Here is a 19,696-nt window from a genome sequence, read left to right on the forward strand (position 1 = left end):
TAGTTAACATTTGTCTGGCTACATAAAAAAAAAAAGCAATTAATTAATATAAATAAAAAAATATGAATGTATAAAAATAATAATTTTTCTGGTTCCATAGCTAACACATTAGATTCAATTCATTTTGTCTAAGAAGAAGTAAATAAACGTTGGTTTAATATAAAAGTGCGCCAACAGATAATTATTCCTCTCACACTTCTCATTTTAAAAGGATTATAATCACCTCGTTGACTTGCCAAGTCCCCCTGCCCCGAAAAAGATTACACGCCAGAATCTTCTGTAATTATTCAGGCGATGAGGAGGGACAAGTTGTAACTAGTTTGTTGGAACAAACAATGTCAACGACAAAGCAAAATGCTCCCACAGTGGTGCCTTGATTTACAAGACCAAGCAACGACAATTTGTACGTGAACAAACTGGTATGTTGGGGGACTCGTGAGTCAAAGCACGACCGTATTTGTAGCGGCCCTGACATTTCCCGCGCCATCGATTGCAGTCATTGCCTCAACATCACGACGAGAGCTTCGATGTGACCTACGCTGGCCCCGCAGGGAAGGCCCGGTGCCAAAGAGACTCGTACAAAAAAGGCTTCCTATTGATCGGTCAGAACTTGCCCCACCCCTCATTCCCCCCCCCCCCCCCCCCCCCAAAAAAAAGGAACATAAATAAAGTCTGGCAATGACACTGAGGCAAGAGAGAAGCCGGCATGTGCAAATCAATGATGACCTCGAATTTTTCTAAACTGAATCGACGTTTTGAGATTCTTCTCTTGGGCATTATTTACACTGCTGGTTGTATGATTATTATCAATTCAGTTTAACGTCGACAAGCAATGAAAGGAGAGAGAATATACAGTGACAAACTTTTTTTTTACTACAACAATAAAGACATTACATTGCAAACTCGGAGCTTTTTTTTTTAATTTGTGGTCCCACTGTCTTGATTGTATCATTTGAGTAAGACCTGATCAAAAATAAAAACAAAGTGTCCTCGTTAAACGATTGTGTCTCATAACCAAAGGTCTGTTATGGCATGCCTTGGAGGTTATGCAAAATGCCAGCTTTGCATTTGGCTGAGCAAATTCTAATGTCGGATGTTTACGACATGAGACATCAACTGGTCTTGAGCAAATGCTAAACTCCATCTTTCCCGCCTGCTTCCCGCAGCGGGAGCCCAGCTAGCTGGAAGCGACGTGCCTACTCCTGCGAGATTTTGCCTTTCAAGTAGAATTGTTTTTTTTTCATATGGGGAAAAAAAAAAAAAAATGACACCGCGTGGAAACATCTCCAATGACGTGACAATCTGTTTGCACGTTTTGGCTTGCGGGGACTCTGACCTCCACAACCTTTTTGGGATCAGGAAGACTTGAGAGGGACGTAGTGGTAGTCAGCGGGCTCATGAAAAACTCATGGCGCCCAACTGTGGTCGGGAGGCAGAAAGCCACCGAGGTTTGCGTGTCCACACAAATAGGCGGGAGGAAAACCTCACGACGGTTTCTCTTCTCGGATGATTGAAGCTGTCAAGAGCTTTCGGAGGGCCTAAAATTCCAAATTTGAGGGTCAGCGGCTTCCTTCTGGTTTGTGTCGGAGCAATTTGTCTACCCTGAAGCTTGCTCTTGCGAATGGGAGCTGTCAAATTTGGCCTCCTCCTTGCAGATAGCAAAAGGGGTGAGATGGGGGGGGGGGGGGGGGGGGGGTTAGAAGGTGGTAAGGGCCAGTGGTTACAGAAGGGGAAAAAGAAAAGTGGGAGGGATGAAATCTCAAGGGGGATCAGAGGCATATTCTCTCTGTAATATTCAAGTCCATATGTATGCTTATTGGAGGATGTTTTATTCATTACTTGTATTCTCTGCAGCGGGAGCAGAAAATAGGTAATAAAAACTCGCATTTGGAAAGCGGCGGGTCGCGCATTCATCGCGTTTAACATTGGCCTCTTTCGCGCGTGATGCTGAGTGACGCGTGTCAGCATGTCGCCGGCGTAAACATCGCACGAATCGGGGAAAAACCGACCGGCTGAGGATGAGATGAGTAATCAGGCTTTTGTGGATATATTTCCCCAAATAAAGGCGATGCCAAGAATGCAGAGAGAAGATTTTCATATCGCTGATATCGTAAAGCAATTTATGGCCCGGAATGATTTATTGCCTTAGTGAACTGCTTCACAGTTTGCAGTTTGTCACATTTGCATCGTAAAGAAGCAATTCACCCTTTGGCTTTGTTTCAATTTGGCTGTTTCCGTTCGACACTTTAATTCACAATTCGGTTTGGTTTACTTTCTACTTGCATTTAGTAGCACGGTTGAGAGAAACTAAAACACCTTCAGAAAAACACAAGCGTCCGCAACGAGATGAAATGAGAAACGGAAGAGAAGTTCAGTGCACCGCGGCCTTGCTATTACCCGCTTGGCGCCAGGCGCAACGTGCAACAGCTCATTATTACGCATGGCGAGCAATTTCACAGCTCAGATTCATTTCGGTGCGGCAAGTGATGCGAACGTGCCAAATAGCGCTCCCGCAGAGGTGACACAATGCAACACTGTGACACAAAACAAGTCGGCGATGCTAATGTAGCGTGCGCGTGCTTGCCAATGAGTTAGTCCAGATAACACGGAGGGAACCTTGTCAACAGGTTTGGGACGGCAAAGACAACGTTGTTGTTTATTTCTCGGGGCCGCGCCGGCGTCTGGATTGGGGAATTCAAATCAGCACGACATACTGGGAGGGATGCGCTCGACTTTGTTTGCCGCTATTGTACAATGGCTCAAAATAACTGACGCAATCTGTCACACATTTTAGGCCAGTTTGTACTTAGCGCTTTGATTTAATACGCTTTGGTTCACCATTTATTCTATTTGAAAGTGAATGTGAAAATATTTACCCTGACATGATTCCATTAGTGAAACCAAAACAAAACAAAAGTCAGGCTATTATATTTTTCTGTTGCTGATAACGAGTGTTGCGCTTGAAACGAAAGCATCCACAGTTGCGCTAAAATAACAAGCAGTGGTGAAAGCCACCCCGAGTTGTCTCGCGGGAACAATGAAGCAAACAAAGAGCTTTTTTGCTTGGTGACTAGCGATAAGGTTCATGTTATCAGCGAGCCCAGAGGAGGCTGTTACTGTCGTCCCGCAGCCTTGTTATTGCTCATTCCAAATGCACCCATTAACAACTTGCATGCATCTTGAGATATATATTTTTTACACAAACCAGATAATTAGGTTGGACTAATTGCAAAGATTTAACGATTACACGAGGGGCCATCGACAGCGTGCAAAGAAGGCAGCTTATCTCGTGTAATACGTTTAACACCGGTTATAAGAATGTAACGAACGATAACGCCTGCTAGCAGCTACGGTTGGTTAATGCCACAAGCTAAATCCAAGCGATGAAAGTGGAGGAAAGATAAAAGCAAAGAGCTAGCGTTTGCCAAGTTCGTGGACGACATATGGACGCGAGGGGAATAAAAGACCATGCCAGTTAACAAGAAAAACGGCAATTTTTATTTAAATCCAATGTGGAAATAAAATACAAAGATCAAAAGGCAAAGCGAGGGCTCATTTTTTTTCTATTGGGGGGTTGCTTGTGTGCATCAGTCAATTAGGGCTTGTCCCAATAGTTTTGACCAAAGTGCCGTCGCACACCTCTTTTGATTATATCTTATATACATACACACATGGACAAAAATCTTGGGACACACTTCAACAGACATAGGGGCTTGTTCCAATACTTTTGTTCACAGTGTAGTCATACACCAATTTTGATTTTAGCTTTCTTACACACATGGACATTGAGTATTGGGACACACCACTTTAGCAGTCCGTTGGGATTTGTCCAAATACTTTTGTCCGCTTGTCGGCTACCTAGACAAGAAGATCGTAAATGCGACCCGGGATATGACGTGTAGACAACATAGTGGCCCTCTACTCACAAATCTTGAACGAACCAAAGGAAAAGCGCAAATGACAATTATGGCAGAGTTTCTGTCTGGGGCGCTCCATAAGAGTTTGAAAGGTTGACAAACATTTGTTTGTTTGAAGGCAGCATTTGCATCTACTGGAGGCTAAGCGGGCAGGGGAAGGAAAATAAAAAAAAAAAAGTCATGTAAGGAGGCGCAATGGTTTTGGGTGTTCAAGCTAACGAGGTCGCACAAGATGCAGTGCGTTCGGGGTCCGGTTTCGCACTCTGGTGGAAAAACGAAATAGGCCATCTTAGATAAAGGGCAGGAAACGCGTCGCTTAGAGAGCCTGTGCTAAGAAGCTTTGAAGCAGGCCAGTACGATGGAAAAGCAAAGATCAGCGACACGAGCTGTGTTGCTGACGCGTTTTGAGTTCACGTCACATCCACTCACTCACTCACTCACTCACTCACTCACTCACTCACTCACTCACTCACTCACTCACTCACTCACTCACTCACCCAAATCCATCCATCCATCCATCCATCCATGCGTTAATCCGTTTTCTTCTCTTCTGGATCCTTTTCTAATGCCACATCACCCTCAGGGCCCTCCAACCGTCGATCCTCCTCCTCCTCCTCCTCCTCCTCTCTCTCTTCCTCCCCCTCCCCTTCCTCCTCCTCCTCCTCCTCTTCTCTGGCCCCCTCCTCCTCTTGCTCCTCCTCGTCGTCGGTCAGACCGTCCCGCTTGATTGCGTCAATGTCGTCCGAGCCGTCGTCCGTCTCAGCCGTGCAGATGCCGTAGCACATGAGGCTGATCACTCCCAGCGGCAGGCCAAACAGGAAACAGCCCAATAAGGGTGAGCTGCGGAACACTGACTGATGGGGGGGGGCGGGAAAGAACAATACGGGCAGGGTCGGTTGGGAAGGGAGGTGGGGCAAGCAAGACAGGACACTGTTATGTTCATGGTGCCAATGAAGACAGATAGGACATGGAATCTGTAACCTTTAGATCAGAAATTCCGCTGCCTCAACGGGCTGCAGAAGAGGTAACACTGCCTCGATAGGCTGCAAGAAACAACCTAAAAAAGGAAGCACGCGTTCTGTACGACTGCACGGTGCTGTACAGTAGCGCAAACCAGTGGAAAGTGATGTTGGCCGAGTACTCGTGGAAGTTAATTAACACTTGCGCATTCGTTACCTTGAGAGGGCTAAATGCACCGGAGAACCACAGTGGATGTGGAAAAACCTAATCCGATCAGAGAGGAAGAAGCAAGCGTGCAAGTCTTTGGTCCCAGGCCGTATCCGCGGCATCCGCCAAGCAGCGGCGGCAAAAGCAGCAGTAAGCGCGAGCGCATTTATCCAGTTCGTCTTTAAAGCTCCCCACGGCCAATAAGTTAGCAGGCTTTAATATGGAACACGCTGGACGGGCAGGCAGGCAGGCAGGCAGGAAGGGAAGAAGGAGAGACGGGAGTCTTAAATTGCAGCAAGACTGACGAGAGAGAAATCTGCTCGCTCCCTCAGGTCGCCGCCTCGGGAAGAGAAACGCATCCCAACTGCCAGATGTGACAGCCGCGCTAACGTTAGTCACTGTACCACTGTGAGAGGCGGCCAGAGTAGCCACAAATGATACTCGGGTACGAGTACTGACACTTGAGAATAATCCTACGCCGGGAAATGGAAAAGCCAGATCTCAAGAGGAAAATGGAAGAAATATTCAGCCAAAGGTTGTGTCAAAGCTGTTCTTAGTGTTATTTAACATTACAGATCATTTTCACCGTACTATCAAACAAAAACAAATGTGCTGATTTAAAATTGTGTTTATGTAAATTCTGGGTTGGTCGTTGCATTTCTTCTGTCGCCCGGAATTCATACAGACTTTACAGTGACTAAGTAGACAAGAATGTCATGATGTACTTTTTGTGTGTGCCGTGACATTTTTCCGATACAAAATACGTGCCTTGGCGCAATAAAGGTTGGGAAAGACGCCCGGTGGGGCCCGGCAAGGTCACCCGCAGTCGAGGTGCGAGTTGGGATGTCGACAGGGGCTGCTCATCAGCAGCTAGGATTACGGCGAAATGAATAAAATCACTCCCGAAAATGTGGCATCGCTTCGCAGCGTTTTGGGCGACGTCGTGGTCTCGCAAACTTTGCCTGGAGGAACGCTTACGAGCTTGACGCTATGACTGCGCCAGCTGTTTAAGCAGTCGTCTCACGGCCGTGGCAGAGTAAACACTATTACTCCCAAAAGAAGTGCGGACCCTGAGGAAAAGCTCCCACCGTCTCCTCCATCACCCCCACCTCAACCTGTTTACTGCTTGCCTTGCATATTCCCGCCCTGTCAGTGTCATTTGTCTCCCAGGGGGGCGCAGCGGCACACACATTTGTTCTACTTGTGTCACAGCTCGCCCTCGCCTGCTCCGTATTGAGATGCGCGGCGAGAACGACGCGGTCGATGCAACATCCCCGAGACTCTTTGCTCAAGTGCCACAATCTAAAAGTACTCGAGTGGCGCGTGAGGAAGGAACAATACGAGCACCTCGGACAGAAACGTGATGACACGTCATTAGGCATTTAATGGAGGGAGTCAGGGGGGGCGCTTGCGTTTACCGAGGTGCTTAAAAAAGTGCCGATATTCGAGGTTTACTGCTAATTGGCTGTTTTATTTACATTTCTTTTATGTACCATCGCGGCTGTAGGCAGTGTTGAATTCGTTCGGCGACGGTTTAGATCGGACGTAGCAGGACAAACGATGCGGCTATTGTCTTAAATAAGAGAACGGCGCTAATAATACATCAAATGTGTTAAATATTCAACTTAAGGTTTGATGAACTGCATCAGGACTGCAAAGACCACGAGTACCCCGTGGGACAGTTTGAAAAATAGCTCATGAGTCACAGAACATTTTCTAGTAATGTAGAAATGATCATTTCAAAATGGAAATACTGGCTGAGATTCATGAAAACAAAAATGATCAGCGTCTGAGCAAAAAAACTAAAACGTGAGTGGCACATGACAAACTGATTTAGATGTAAATACGTTTTGCAGCGTTTAGAACCAAAAAGATTTTGATGGCAGTGGCAGAAAACGGTTGGATTGCAGTTGACATAAAAGGTGAGTGAAAGAGTTAATAGAATTCAAAAGCATATTGGAGGAGGAAAACTATTTTGATATATCTCCGTTGCATATTTTAACACACTGCCGGTAGGCCTGCAGCAAATCACCCGCTTCCTCGCACTCAATTTGTATTTATTGAGGCAACATTCAAGTCGAAAGCTAAACTGCACATATTAAAGAAAAGATTTTTACTTACCATCACAGTGGATCTGGCGTCAAACAGCACGCGCTTGATCCTCTGGATGAAGCCGTCACCTCCTTGAGCCTGCAGGGAGGCGAAGACACTTTAATGGAGCGGCGGGCACGGCGCGCGATATTGTTTATATGCTAATTTCACACTGGTGCCGTTCGCCGTCGGCCATTTGTCGCAATTACTCCACGACAACTCGAGCGATCGGCAATTATCGCCGTGTTTATGAAGGGCTCCTCGCAGAAGACAATTAGCGTTGGGGCTCTCGCCAAAAGCCCTCGAATTTGCGTCTGGGCTCAATTATTGCCAAAGCGCAGCTCCCGGGCAGAGGCCAGTGCGAGTGCATGGGCCAATTATAGTGAGCGCTGACAATTTTGGCGAGCCGGGAAGTCGGATTTGTTTACATGCAAGTTGTCGTCCCCGCGTTGCCACCTCAAACACTGGATGGCAAGCAAGACACCGGCACTTAGGAGGAAGAAAAAAAACCAACACTTTGAAACTGTCATAGAACTGCAAAACAACTGCAAATGAGCCGCCGCTGCCTGTCAGAAGCAGCTAACTGCGCCTCCCGCACACAAGAGCTCACTCGTGTGTTTCATCCTCCTTTCGGATGATGAAGCAGCGGGATTTATTTCCGGCTCCTGCACGAGGTATCTGCTTCCAGCGCTCGTCAGTCGATGCATCGGGCACACTGGGATCCAACAAATTTGATGACTGCAAATGCACGGCCATACAATATTAATCATAAAGTCATATAACGTGTATCTAAATACTTGTCCGATGAGCTCACAGGCATCCGTCCGATCGGCGGCCTGATTACCGACAACACTGCTTTCGTGGAAAGTCCCTCACATACTTTATGCCTCGGCTTTGTTATGCGAGACAAAAAATAGTGAGCGTTTTTTGGGTTTTTTTTTTTTTACTGTGGCGGTTCTGCACGCGCAAGCGGGCTCTCAGTTGACACGCTGCCTCTCCTGAGCGGTGTGCGGATTACAACAGCGAGTCGTGTACTAATCTCACTGTTTGACTTGGACCGCAAGAATTATTTGGAGATAATCTGTTCAGGAGGGATAGCGACATGTAATCTAAACACGCAAAAGGAGATTGCAACAAATACCTCGTGGGGTGAAATGTCAGGCAACATGTTTGACTCATCAGACAGATGGTGTGGTTACAACGGCCGTAAATTCTGCTAGTTTGAAAATCGCTCTTCAATACGTTTGATTTAAAGTCCCTGTAAATAACGTTTTCTAATTTTGACACACCGCAGAGGACAGTTAGTGTCGGGGTACAAAATTGGTTGATTTATGTTTTTTTTTTTTTTTTAAATCCAACTTTGCTAGTGCTCAGGCCTTAACGACTTAGCGAGAACAGAGCTTTATGCACAACAAACAGTCAAGCGTGAGGAAGGTAATTTCGTACCGGCACGGAACCGTTCAGAACGCCGCTGATGAACTGGACCAGCTGCTCCACTGTCTTGGTCGGCTGGCTGGGCAGGAAGTACTGCTCGTTGGCTGTGTTGAGGACGATAATGGAAGGCACTGTCACCTCGCTGAAAAAAAACAACAGGAAATAAAGGTTTGTGTTTTTATTATTGTTTTTAATCCTCTCAGCGGAGCAGACCACCTGAATCAAAGCGGAAACAAATTGTGACTTCTGCAATGACAAATTGCCACACAGAAGAGCACAACGGCGTGATCGACAAAGCCTTTGTACTTTTCCCGTGGGAACGCTCTCAGAAAAAAAAAAAATGATGCATTTGTGCCAGGAAGAAGGCGAAAAGCAGATGGTACCAAGCCTTGGAATTTCCTTAATTTGTTTTCTTTTGAGTTAAGTTTCTCTGGTCTGGAATGCATATTGCATTTTGTAAGGGACCGGCTCACCATAAAAATAATCAATTTCTGCTATCCAGCCTAGCTTTGGGCCAAGACAAAAAAAAAAAAGATGGATCATCGCAAATGGCCAGCACATCTTGGGCCGTGACAGAAATCAATTTGAAAATGATTTCCTTCATTGTCAGTTTCTTGCAGAGAATAGAACTGTCATGAAAAAATGGACTTGAAAGCAGTTACCACATATTGTGAAGCGGCCTGCTTTTGTCAACTGTCTGCTGTTTGTTTGCAAGTCACATCGGAATTTACTCTTCAACGGTGCTGAACTGGAATGACCTGCGCCGTTTCGTGGAAATGGAGCTTTAAGATGCGGCCGGCATACAAAGTGTACAGACAGTGAGGCCGCCGCCTGCTTTGGACGAATCAACCGAGGAATTACACAACTCAGTCAGCTAACAAGGTCATGCAAACAAGCAATGCCCCCCCCCCCCCCCCACGCGCTGCGGCAATGGCTCGTATAACGTGCCCTCATCAAGCGGGCCGCACTCGCACTCCATCACGCCGCCGCCATTCCGCGTTCTCGACGTGTTACGCTAATGGGGGCAACTAAAGTGCACACGCATGCACGCGGGGCCAGTGATGGATGCGCCCCGGCTGCGCCGACCAGCTGAGCTCTGAGAGTCACGCATACGCACGTGGCACAGCCCCGCCTGATGCGCCGCCTATTGCAACAGATGGTGGCCATTTTAAATAAATATGGATTAGCCTCTTAACCTCACTCAGAGGAGAGAAGAATAAAAGTTTTTTGGGGTGGAAACCGAATCACACATTACAATGGAAAAAATGCTGACAGCGGGCGGTGTTGTGAGCCCTTAAGCAATGGATAACTCAAATGTTTGGTGTAAAACTTAATTTTGTGGACTCATTGAAATCTGGCGCCTTTTAGTTAAAGATATTTTCTAGACTTGCATTATCTTTGTAAAGGCAAAAAAAATTGTAATACAGGTCTTGTATTGCTAATCATTAGTGTGCAGGGGGCAACCGAATGTTGCAGTCGTGTGGTGAGTGGATATTAAGATCAATTCTGGTCTCATATAAATGCTAATTATGGCACTGGAGCCAGAAGACGCTCATCTTAATGATTTGAAAAGCCAGTGAATAATTTAAACACACAGCCAATACTTGTTTTGTCCACGATAAGTATTTTTAAAAAGAACAAAAAATTGGGTTGCGCTTCCAGTAGAGACTTTTTGGGCTGTGTGTGTCAGTCGCTGGTGCATTGTGGGTATGTGGCTTCCCAATGTGCATGAGATGAACTTGGAGAAGCAAGAGGCCAAAGCAAGGCGGATGGAGTGCTTTACTTTGGGGGTTAGTGCAGGAAATGAGTGTAAGCCTAAGTAATGTCCTGGATATGCGAGTGTGTGTGCGTGTGTGCCTCTGTGTGCCGCGAGGTGAAAGCAGTGGCAGGCTAATGCCAGACAAGCCGCTGCCAGGACACAGTAATCGCCATGATGACAGAAAGCGGGATAAAAAGCCATCAGATTTATTTCGCCCGGCGTCCTGAGGGAGCGGATTAGTGGACATTGACGGAGCCAGGATTTCATCCCTCAAAGGAGGGCAATTAATCCTGCGCCGCCGCGTCCAAACACCCGCAAAACCCTGGAAAAGCGAACGCGGGAAGGCCAATCGCGTCCTTTCATCCTCGGCCGGTAAACGCCGGCAGATTTCCAGCGATACTGGTTAATCAACTGCGTCGGGTGTTTTCCAGGAAGCCTTCAAACAGACGCCTTTGCTCATACACTAGATTATATTACGACACATCATTTGATTGGGCGGACATCCCCGTCAAGCGTCTAATTAAAAGGAGGCCTTCCTGCGACCGGTGCTCTCGTCCAGATGTCGTTAGCGCGCCCGAGCCATTAGGTTATACGTGTTGCTACATATGCCGCTAATACTCACACGCAACCCCCGTCGTCGTTTTTACCATCAGCATCACACACCAGATTTGTGGCGTTTTACCGAGCGGGAAGTGAGGGAGCGAGGATGACGACAAGGATGAGGGAGTGTAGAAGAATGCTGACATTAGTTACTCACCCCATGATGAGGCTGTTGATGTAGTCGTTCCCATCCATGTGGCCAAACTGGAAGTCTCTGTGGACACAAGGCCACATTCATTAAGTGCGGCTTAAGCTTATGTACACAAACACACACACACACACACACACGCATTAGAGTAAACTTCCCATCTGGGTGGAATGCAAACAAAATTCTGCTCCATTTGCATGATCCGGCTGTGAAAAAGCCGCGGATTGATTTTGGGAGGAAAAGAAAAATCGGCAGGCTGAGAAATTCTACTTGGATGTGATTGTGTCAGCCGAGTGCATTGTGGGTAGTCCAGGTAAGATGACTGCAGTGGGCGTCGAGGGAAATGACTGATTAGTTGCGCTCTCGCTATTCATTTGAGCCTCCAGGCGCCGCATAATGGCGGCGGCGCTCGTGTCAATGACGAAATTACGAGGAGACGGGGGCGTGTCATAAATCCAGCCGACACAATGGGAAGCATCGCTCTGGCTTATTGATGATTTTGCTGACAAGTGTCAGGCGGCATGGATATGAAGCTAATAAAAAGTCTCAATACAAACGTCTATTAAGGGACCCAGAGACGTACAGATTCAAATGTAATGGCTTTTTTTTTTTTTTTTTTTTTTAATCAAGGCCCAAGTTTGGCAAACGGAGCGCAATCTTTCCTGGTGGATGATCTCCACTGCAGGAGGATTCAGGCCACTTCCTTCAACTTTCCCCGACCGAGGAAATGAATCCATAAAGCGGGATCTCCATTCAAGGCATGTTTATTATCAGATTGGCTCATGCGGTTCTCGGGGTAAAGGCTTCTAAAATTCAATCTCGCAGGCCTTAAAAGAGCGAGTGTGTGTGTGTGTGTGGGGGGGGGGGGGGGGGGGAATTGAGAACCTACAGGAGCAGTGATATTTAAGGCAAGAGCCCACCAGCAATAACTCAGAAAGGGCTTGAGTTTTTGTACTTCTATCAGCTGCTATCATCACTTGTTTGGTTCATGTGCAAATATCAACAGTGTGAAATTAAACAGCAAAGTTTGTCTAAAAATATTAATATTATGTTAACACAGCCTTGGCCTAGCAGTAGCGGGCGGCGTGCTGAGGCATGGCTCAGTTATATTAGACAGGACCGCTGCCTCACAACAGGCTAGCTTGAGTCAGGCTACTACAAAGTATCCAATAAAATTGGGGAACGTCTGGATCATTGGACCAAATATGTCTCTGGCATGACACTAAATGGTACGAAAGGAACGCAGAATATGTCCTCTTTAAAAAAGATCTTGAGTGACAACTAAAAGAGCGGCAATATTTGTCAGCCGCCCGACTACATGATTACCTCTTTGAGTGAAGCACAATGAAAAATGGGCGCGCCATCCCTGAATAAACCAACAAATTGGATGTCATACCTGCTCAAGTGCTCTCTGTATTCCCTGGCAACCGTCTGAACCAACAATTTTAATCTGGGTGGGGGAAGAGAGAGAGAAAAAAAAAAGAAAAGCCTGTGAGCAAGCTTCCCCGAAATTGTCGGCGAGTCTTATCTTGATTGGACAGCCGTGCACTTAAAGGTGCTGGTGTACCTGCCACTCTCCTCGGTGGGGTCCTTCTCGTCAATGATTGCAATCGCCACCAGTTTGCCTAAAGGGGGCAGACAAGGGGGCGGGCTGCTAGATTACAAAAGGCAATCACAGTTGACAGATGAGAGGACAATGGTGAGGGAGATAAAATGTTGTTTTCCTGAGACGTTAATATTAAACCAGACTGGGGTGAAAATGAATAGATTGATTTCAATTTCCTTGCAAGCACGATGAATCCTTGAGAAAAGAAAACACAAGCCACAGGGCCCCCCACCCCCTTCAGGGCCGGTTGTGACAGGAGCGCCCCCTAACGGTGACGCATGGAGCTTGCTGCCATTTCTATTGCTCAATGAGTTTTTTTTAGCAGCAAAGACAAAGCGGTTGCTTTCGTAAAGTCTTTTACTCGAGGGCTTGCTCGTTCGTCTCAAATTCTGCCTCGGAACTTTCAAATCTGCAGACCTTTGACTCAAATACAGGGGCACTCCAAAGTCATGGTAACACGTTTTTTTTTTTATTCCCCTTCATAATTTCCCCTGTACTGTTCGCTGACCCACTCTTGGCATCAATAAAGAATTCTTATCTAAAGTCAGAACATGTTGAAGCTAATTTTACCATAATGATTAGGTGGCTAAATGGATTAGTCATGCAAAATGTGCGAGCCGGCTGTTTTTTGGAATAAAAGTTCTCAAGCAGGTAAGCAATGCCAGCCCAGGACCTCAAACGCATCCAAAAGGACACAGCGGGGCTGCTGCCCGGGCTCGGGTACACGGTCACTTAGACACGGACGCCACGCTTCATGTCGCTACGAGTTTGGTGGCGTGGCTGACGGAAGCCGCCGAGCGGAAAATGTTCTTCCGCCGGCGCCGCGCTTGCATTGCCTTTACTTTGGCAGAAGAGTCACGCTCCTCCGACATCTAACCGACGATTTCAAAGCCTCCGCCTTTAATCGGTGGGGCTCTAATTAAAAAGCATTTGGCTGTGGCTTGTTAGGTGCAGGGGCTGGCGGGGCGAGACGAGCGGCTAAATCAAAGCGCCCGTCACAGGAAGGTGCACATTAAACTGAAACGCCGAGATGCTGCTGCTGCTGCTTCTAATATTAGAAGGCGCGTGGCCTCACTTGCAGTAAGCCCGAGACATCCTGTGGGAGGGAGCGCCTGCAAAGTAGAGCAACATGCTATGGATTCGCAAAGGGGGGGAATGTCCTGAAACCACCCAACTGCCAGATATAGTGGCGGCTGTGATGATTGGGAATAAATTCAAATTTGGGAAGAAGGGGAGGGGAAAAAAAAAAAAAGTATAGTCGCCCCTCGCAACATGGCGGTTCATTTATGGCGGCTTCATTCTCTGCGATAATGTTTCACGCTGAAAAATGAAGAGTTGTTGCGTTACGGAACATAAGCTTCACCGTAGCGTACCTGTCTCTCCGAGCTCGTACAACGTAAAGCCGTCAATCTGCATGTAGCCTTGGAAGCGCTCTCGATTGACCCAACTGGTCAGGCTGCCGTCAGCGTACTCTGCAACACGGAAGCACACACACACACACACACACACACACAAGCTTCCTTAACAATATTTTTCATCTTGCAATCAGTGTAGCGTGACACCCGGTGTTGCCTGGACACCAGCAATCACGTTCTTGCTTAAAACGCATGAAAGGGAGCCGTGTAGTTTGACACCGAGGCGCTGTGGGGAAAAACTAGGACTGTTCGGTGGAAAAAAATGGGTTGAGTGTTGCGTGCGTGAAGGGGTAAGCGCCGCATGTTGCCACTCGCGCATCTGGCGGCCACATGTGGAGCCGATCCTGCTCGCCGAATCAAAATAGTAGGGGGAACGTCTGAAAAGCGCTTACGGGATGCTCATTACGCACGTCGAAGGGCGCTGGGGACCTCATTATGACACCTTAATAAGTTATCACGACCTCGCGGCCACCGTGAGAGTAATTACAAGACAGGCGATGACTTTGACACGCTTTTTAAACTAGGCGGGGAGCCTCCCCAAAGGGCCTCATCGCGAAAAGCTTCATTTCAAACGGTCATCACCGGCCGGCGCGGGTATTAACGCTGAGTTCGTGTGAGAAAGCTGCTGAGTCAACTCCGGCGCATTCTTTCCACAGATGTTCTGGCTTTATGGGCCGACGCGCATCCTTCCCCCAGAGTGAGCTAAACGCCGCCCCCCCCCCCCCCCCCCCCCCCTCTCCCCACCGCCCACCTCCGCAGCATCTACTTCACCTTGAAACACACGCTCAAGCTGGGAGAAGCCCGTTCTCGGACGCCTCCATACGGGCTACAGGGATGAGGAATTTGAAAAAAATACAAACAGGCAAGATGATCCAACGTCTTCAGCAGCATGACAGAATCATCACATGTAGTTTTTTTTCGCGGTGGGTGTATTTCCTACAACCGATGCTGAAAGACTGCCATTTTTTTCGTGTTTTATGTTATGACTGGATGTGCCGGCTCTCAATTTGACACGTTCTAAATACTTGGGACCAAATGCAGGCATTTCAATGACATCCTCGTCATCTTTGCTGACTAAGACGCAGCGTGTTATCATCTTCAGAGGCGCGCCGGCTTCTTGTCGTCGCTGTCGCGGCGCATTAGGCGGCCCGTCGCTTAAGTGCCCGCCGTAAATGTATGCAAACTAATTCCGCCTCACAGCCGGCTGCGTTTTGTTCGCTCCCATAGGAGGAGCGGCGCAGTCAAACAGGAGAGATTAGCTGAGAGACTTGAAGGCGAGCGATAACTTGGACGGTCCGACGTGGGAGTGGCCTTGCTCGACCTTGTCGCTCGCTACACCTTTCAGGCGCGCCGTCGTCCGGCTACTGATCAAAACGGTCCGAGCACCAGCTCCTGTAGCGTGAAGGATTGTGGCAAATTAAATATGCATGAGCTCCACGCCGTACTTATTTTAACAGCAGCCTTGAAGGGCTGGAGAAGAAAAAAAAAAAAAATGGATGCGGCTTGTGATGCGCGCTTAAGCTGTGAAAGCCAAACAACGCTGCGCCGTGGAATTATTTGCGCAAAACGAGAGGCCAGATTTAGACTGCACAGCTCGTCTCTTCAAATTCATACGAACGAGAGCAGCGAGGCTTAGATCCGGGCGGGGAGGAGGAGGAGGCGGCAATCTTGGTTTCATTTTCTAAGAATTGTCAGCCTCGGTGCGGCGACAACACAGACCGTATAGAATAGAATGTGCGCGTGTGTGAATGCTGGCAACGGTCAGGAATTTGTTCAATTCTATCAACATCCACAACCGTAGCTATTTGCAAACGTTGGGGTGTTGTTTTTATGAGCCTGACTATGGAGCCCGAATCCAAAAAACAAAGGCGGAGGACGACATTGGCACTGACGCGGTAAAATCCCGCCTGGCAGCACTGACCCAAAGCAGCTTCAAAGTACAAGTGGCCATCAAAGCACGGTGGTGAAATGACACAGTTGCGGTGTGGCAGCGGGAAAGTTGATATTTCCTGCTTATTTCCCGACCTCGCCCGCTACAAGCTCCACGGTTTCCCACGCCCACCCCAGCCTGCTACGCCTGGGGAGATAACCGCTGCAACATGGCTAGAGGCCTTGCCGCGCGGAGGCGCACAGAAGAAAGGCAAAAGGCGGCCCGAGGCTCGACACAACAGCCAACGACCTCGTTTGGGGAGCGGCACTCACCGTCGTAGGTGAAGTAGGCGCCATCTTTGAACACAATAACCGCGGGCAGCTCCGGCAAGGTTACGGACTGAAAACACAAAAATGTCTCCTTTTAAAGCGGGTTTACACACAGAGACTTTCAAACAGGAGAGGAAACCTGAGGGTGACAAATAAGCACACTAAGCGCATTTCACAGATTTCAAGCGACACTGGGGACCATGATGACTTAGCAGATCACACGAGTGATGAAATGTCACTTAAAGGCATATACGGGATTTATTATATTCTCAAATATGTTACTATCAATGCAAATCTGTGGAATTATTGAGCAGAGCATGAGTGAAGAAGCAGAAAACAAGCAGTGAAAAGCACCATTTGATCATTTGTCACCTCTGGCAGGACGTCCTCCGAGGCCGAGAAGAAATATGTATAGACAATGAGCTCCGTGGCAACATCGTTGTACTTCTCCTGCAAAGACAATGGAAAAATAAATGTCTTTTTGTTTGCATTCCTCGATTTCATACAAACACTGAGGCAACACACACTCACTTTGAGAGGAGACTCGCCGCCGATGTACACGAAGAGGACGTTGTGTCGCTTCATCATATGCTCAAACATCTGCTTGCTCGGAAGGGCTCGAACGGCCGGCCTGCAGAGGGGGCCGGGTGTTAGTGATTTCAACAAGGCAACAAAATGCTCGCAGGTCCCCACTACATTAGCTACACCCGCTCATGAGATCCAATACAAGAGCTAGATCCAAAATGATGCCAGAATTGTATTATAATCACCGCTCCTAAAAATTGAGTGTACCTAAAGTTGTGACCAGTGGGTGAGTTTGTATTGTGAGGTTATGGCGCCACCCAGTGGTGATAAGCAACCATTGTTGCCCTCCAGTGAAAAATGTTGGTAGTCAGGAGGCGCTTTGGCAAAGCACTAACACTCACCCGGCCACCCGGTTGGCAAATTCCACTATGTCGTCTTTTGTCCTCGCACCTTTGTAATTGTAGGCCAGGTCACCCTTCAATCTGCAAGGGGCACACAATTCAAAATTTCAGTCAAGAAAGCAACAAATGTAAATTGAGAAGCATTGGAGGAATAGCATCTTTGCATGATGGTATTGATGGTTCATAACCGAGTTTAGTTTCAATTTTCTAATGTAGAGAAACACAACATGGTGCCACAAACTCATTGACGATCTAAAACTATTTGCCTCTTCCCACATGCAACACCTAAGTCTATTTGTGACATTAATTAGGTAGACATTTGGCACATTGGCGCCTCTGCGCACCGGCGCACGAGCTAGAAAGAGCATGTTGCTGTGGAGTGTGGCTGCCATTGCATCAGCTCATGGGGCTTGGTGCTCTCAGGAGGGGTGGGGGAAAGGTTGGCATGGGGCTGCTGTCCTCTGATGGAGGTTTCATCACTGGCCTGCGCTGTCTCAACTATACTTCCCCCAAAGGAACTCCAGTTTACATAAAAAGATGCCGTCTTACAGATGAATTTAAAAGCTTTAATAGGTGAAAAAGCGAATTTCATGTGAACATTGTCGCTTATGATTAAAAGCCTCTGGAAGTGTTGCGGGAATAGAATTGAGGTAACAAGTTGTGAGCAAGCTTTGTCTTGATTACGCCTCAGGCAAGCAGCAGAAGCAGCGCAAGCAGCACGGCATGTTCCAAGTGAAGGACACAGAGCGAGCCTCCGGGGGAAAGACTCAAGAGGCACCGAGAGCAAACTTCACCAAAGATACTTCAGATGCGGGGAAAAAAATAATGCAAGTGAAAAGCTCAGAGAGGAATGAGGAAAAATATTGCCACAGCCAGTGCCAACACCATGTAAAAAGGCCACGCTCGTACACTGCGGTGACTCAGGGTCACTGCAAATTCCTTAGTCCATTAATTCTCTTTTTCCATGATTCAAAATGAAAAGCATGATTGACATGATTATCGCAGACACTTACAGTTTTATGGTGGGGTACCCGCGCACGCCAAACTCTGACGCCATTCCTGCCAAAAAAAGAACAAAAATATCTGAAGATGCTCACATTTACTTTATAAAAATATTTATATACACTAAATGACAAAAACAACCTGAGTAAGCAGTGGCGTCCATTTTGCCGACACGGACCGGTGACCCGGATAGCTTCAGCTCAGCGCCCACATCGTGCCACACCGGCTCCAGTTTTTTACAGTAGCCACACCAAGGAGCGTAGAACTGAAAGCCAAGAGTTACAAGATGTTCTTCCATCATTTAGGCTTTGTCAGTTTGGTGTTTTAAAAGCAATTGTCAAGAAGCATATCAGGTCACTGTGAGTACCTGCACATATTTTTTTTAGTTAAGCATATTTTCATGGTGGATTTTGGAATCACTTAATCAGAAAACTTAACAGTACTTCTCGGGTTGGGCACATTTCCATCTGCTCTGCAAGCCTAGAACTGACTCCGACTGTAACATAAGCCCCCCTGGCTTTGCCCTCCATGCATGGCTTGTAATTGACGTGATCACAAACACAATGTAACCCTCCATTCAGCCCCCGACACCCGTTCCCACCATGCACGCCGCTACTTCCGCCAGGGATGAGCCGGTCGGTGGCATCCGGCCTGGCATAGGGTTGGTATTGTATTGTATTGTGCATGTATGTGTGTGTGTGTGTGTGTGTGTGTGCTTGCGTGAGTTAAAACTTACATCAACCAGCCAGATGTCATTGACTCTGGTCTCTTTAAATCTGCCAAAGAGAAATGCAGACACCTTGCTATTATCAAACTACTTACAAGTTAGCGCTAATTTTTATTAAAATGTACTGTCTCAAATCCAGGAAACACGAGTTTTTAAATTACATTTATTAAATTAGCACAAACACAAAAATCTGCCACAAGCCTTAAATGATTCACTTACGTGTCGTCCAAATCCTCCACAAAGGCAAGCACCTCCAAACCCGTTAAGGCAGCAATGACTGCAGGCAGGAATAAGAAAAAAATGGGTCAAATAACGATACTTTATAGTGTGAATATTCCAAAATAAAACGTCAGCTCGCCCATCCTGGCGGCAAAGCTCACGAGTGTAAGTGAAGGAAGCATCCCCAGCAGGCTAAAGGAGCTAGCATCACCATGGCATCATTTCGCGCCACACTTTCAACAAGAGAGGCTTTTTGACCGAGAGCAAGACCGAGACTGCGGGCTCACAAGTGAAAGCTTGAAAAGGATAAAGAAAAAGTTTAGCGAGCAAACGTACCTCCATAAAACAGGGAAGCTTTCACTCCTGCCATTTCTTCGATAGGAAACGGCAAGCCGTCAACTCAATGAAAAGGTTCTGCGCATGTACGTAGTGACGTCACCAACGACTTAAACGATGGAAAGGCATTCGTGCGACGACGTGGGATAC

General features: G+C 47.3%; 1 protein-coding gene across 2 annotated transcripts; it reads right to left on the minus strand.

Moving 5' to 3' along the window:
* Positions 1 to 3,475: 3,475 nt before the first annotated feature.
* tmx3b (thioredoxin related transmembrane protein 3b) lies at positions 3,476 to 19,627 on the minus strand. Of its 2 annotated transcripts, none has more exons than XM_085938803.1 (16): positions 19,547 to 19,627; positions 19,211 to 19,268; positions 19,001 to 19,040; positions 18,406 to 18,529; positions 18,276 to 18,321; positions 17,263 to 17,343; positions 16,868 to 16,967; positions 16,709 to 16,786; positions 16,340 to 16,406; positions 14,096 to 14,194; positions 12,684 to 12,741; positions 12,513 to 12,566; positions 11,126 to 11,182; positions 8,622 to 8,751; positions 7,206 to 7,274; positions 3,476 to 4,771 (listed from the first exon to the last, which is right to left on the minus strand). In XM_085938803.1, exons 1-16 carry the CDS (start codon positions 19,578 to 19,580, stop codon positions 4,448 to 4,450), a joined length of 1,419 nt encoding a protein of 472 aa, XP_085794929.1. In that variant the 5' UTR covers positions 19,581 to 19,627; the 3' UTR covers positions 3,476 to 4,447. The 2 variants fall into 2 exon arrangements, with proteins under 2 accessions (XP_085794929.1, XP_085794928.1); XM_085938802.1 differs by having other exon boundaries at positions 16,691 to 16,786.
* Positions 19,628 to 19,696: the final 69 nt, after the last annotated feature.

Source organism: Syngnathus leptorhynchus, chromosome 19 (assembly GCF_054491065.1).
Source record: "Syngnathus leptorhynchus isolate UIUO chromosome 19, UIUO_Slep, whole genome shotgun sequence".
Taxonomy (NCBI): domain Eukaryota; kingdom Metazoa; phylum Chordata; class Actinopteri; order Syngnathiformes; family Syngnathidae; genus Syngnathus; species Syngnathus leptorhynchus.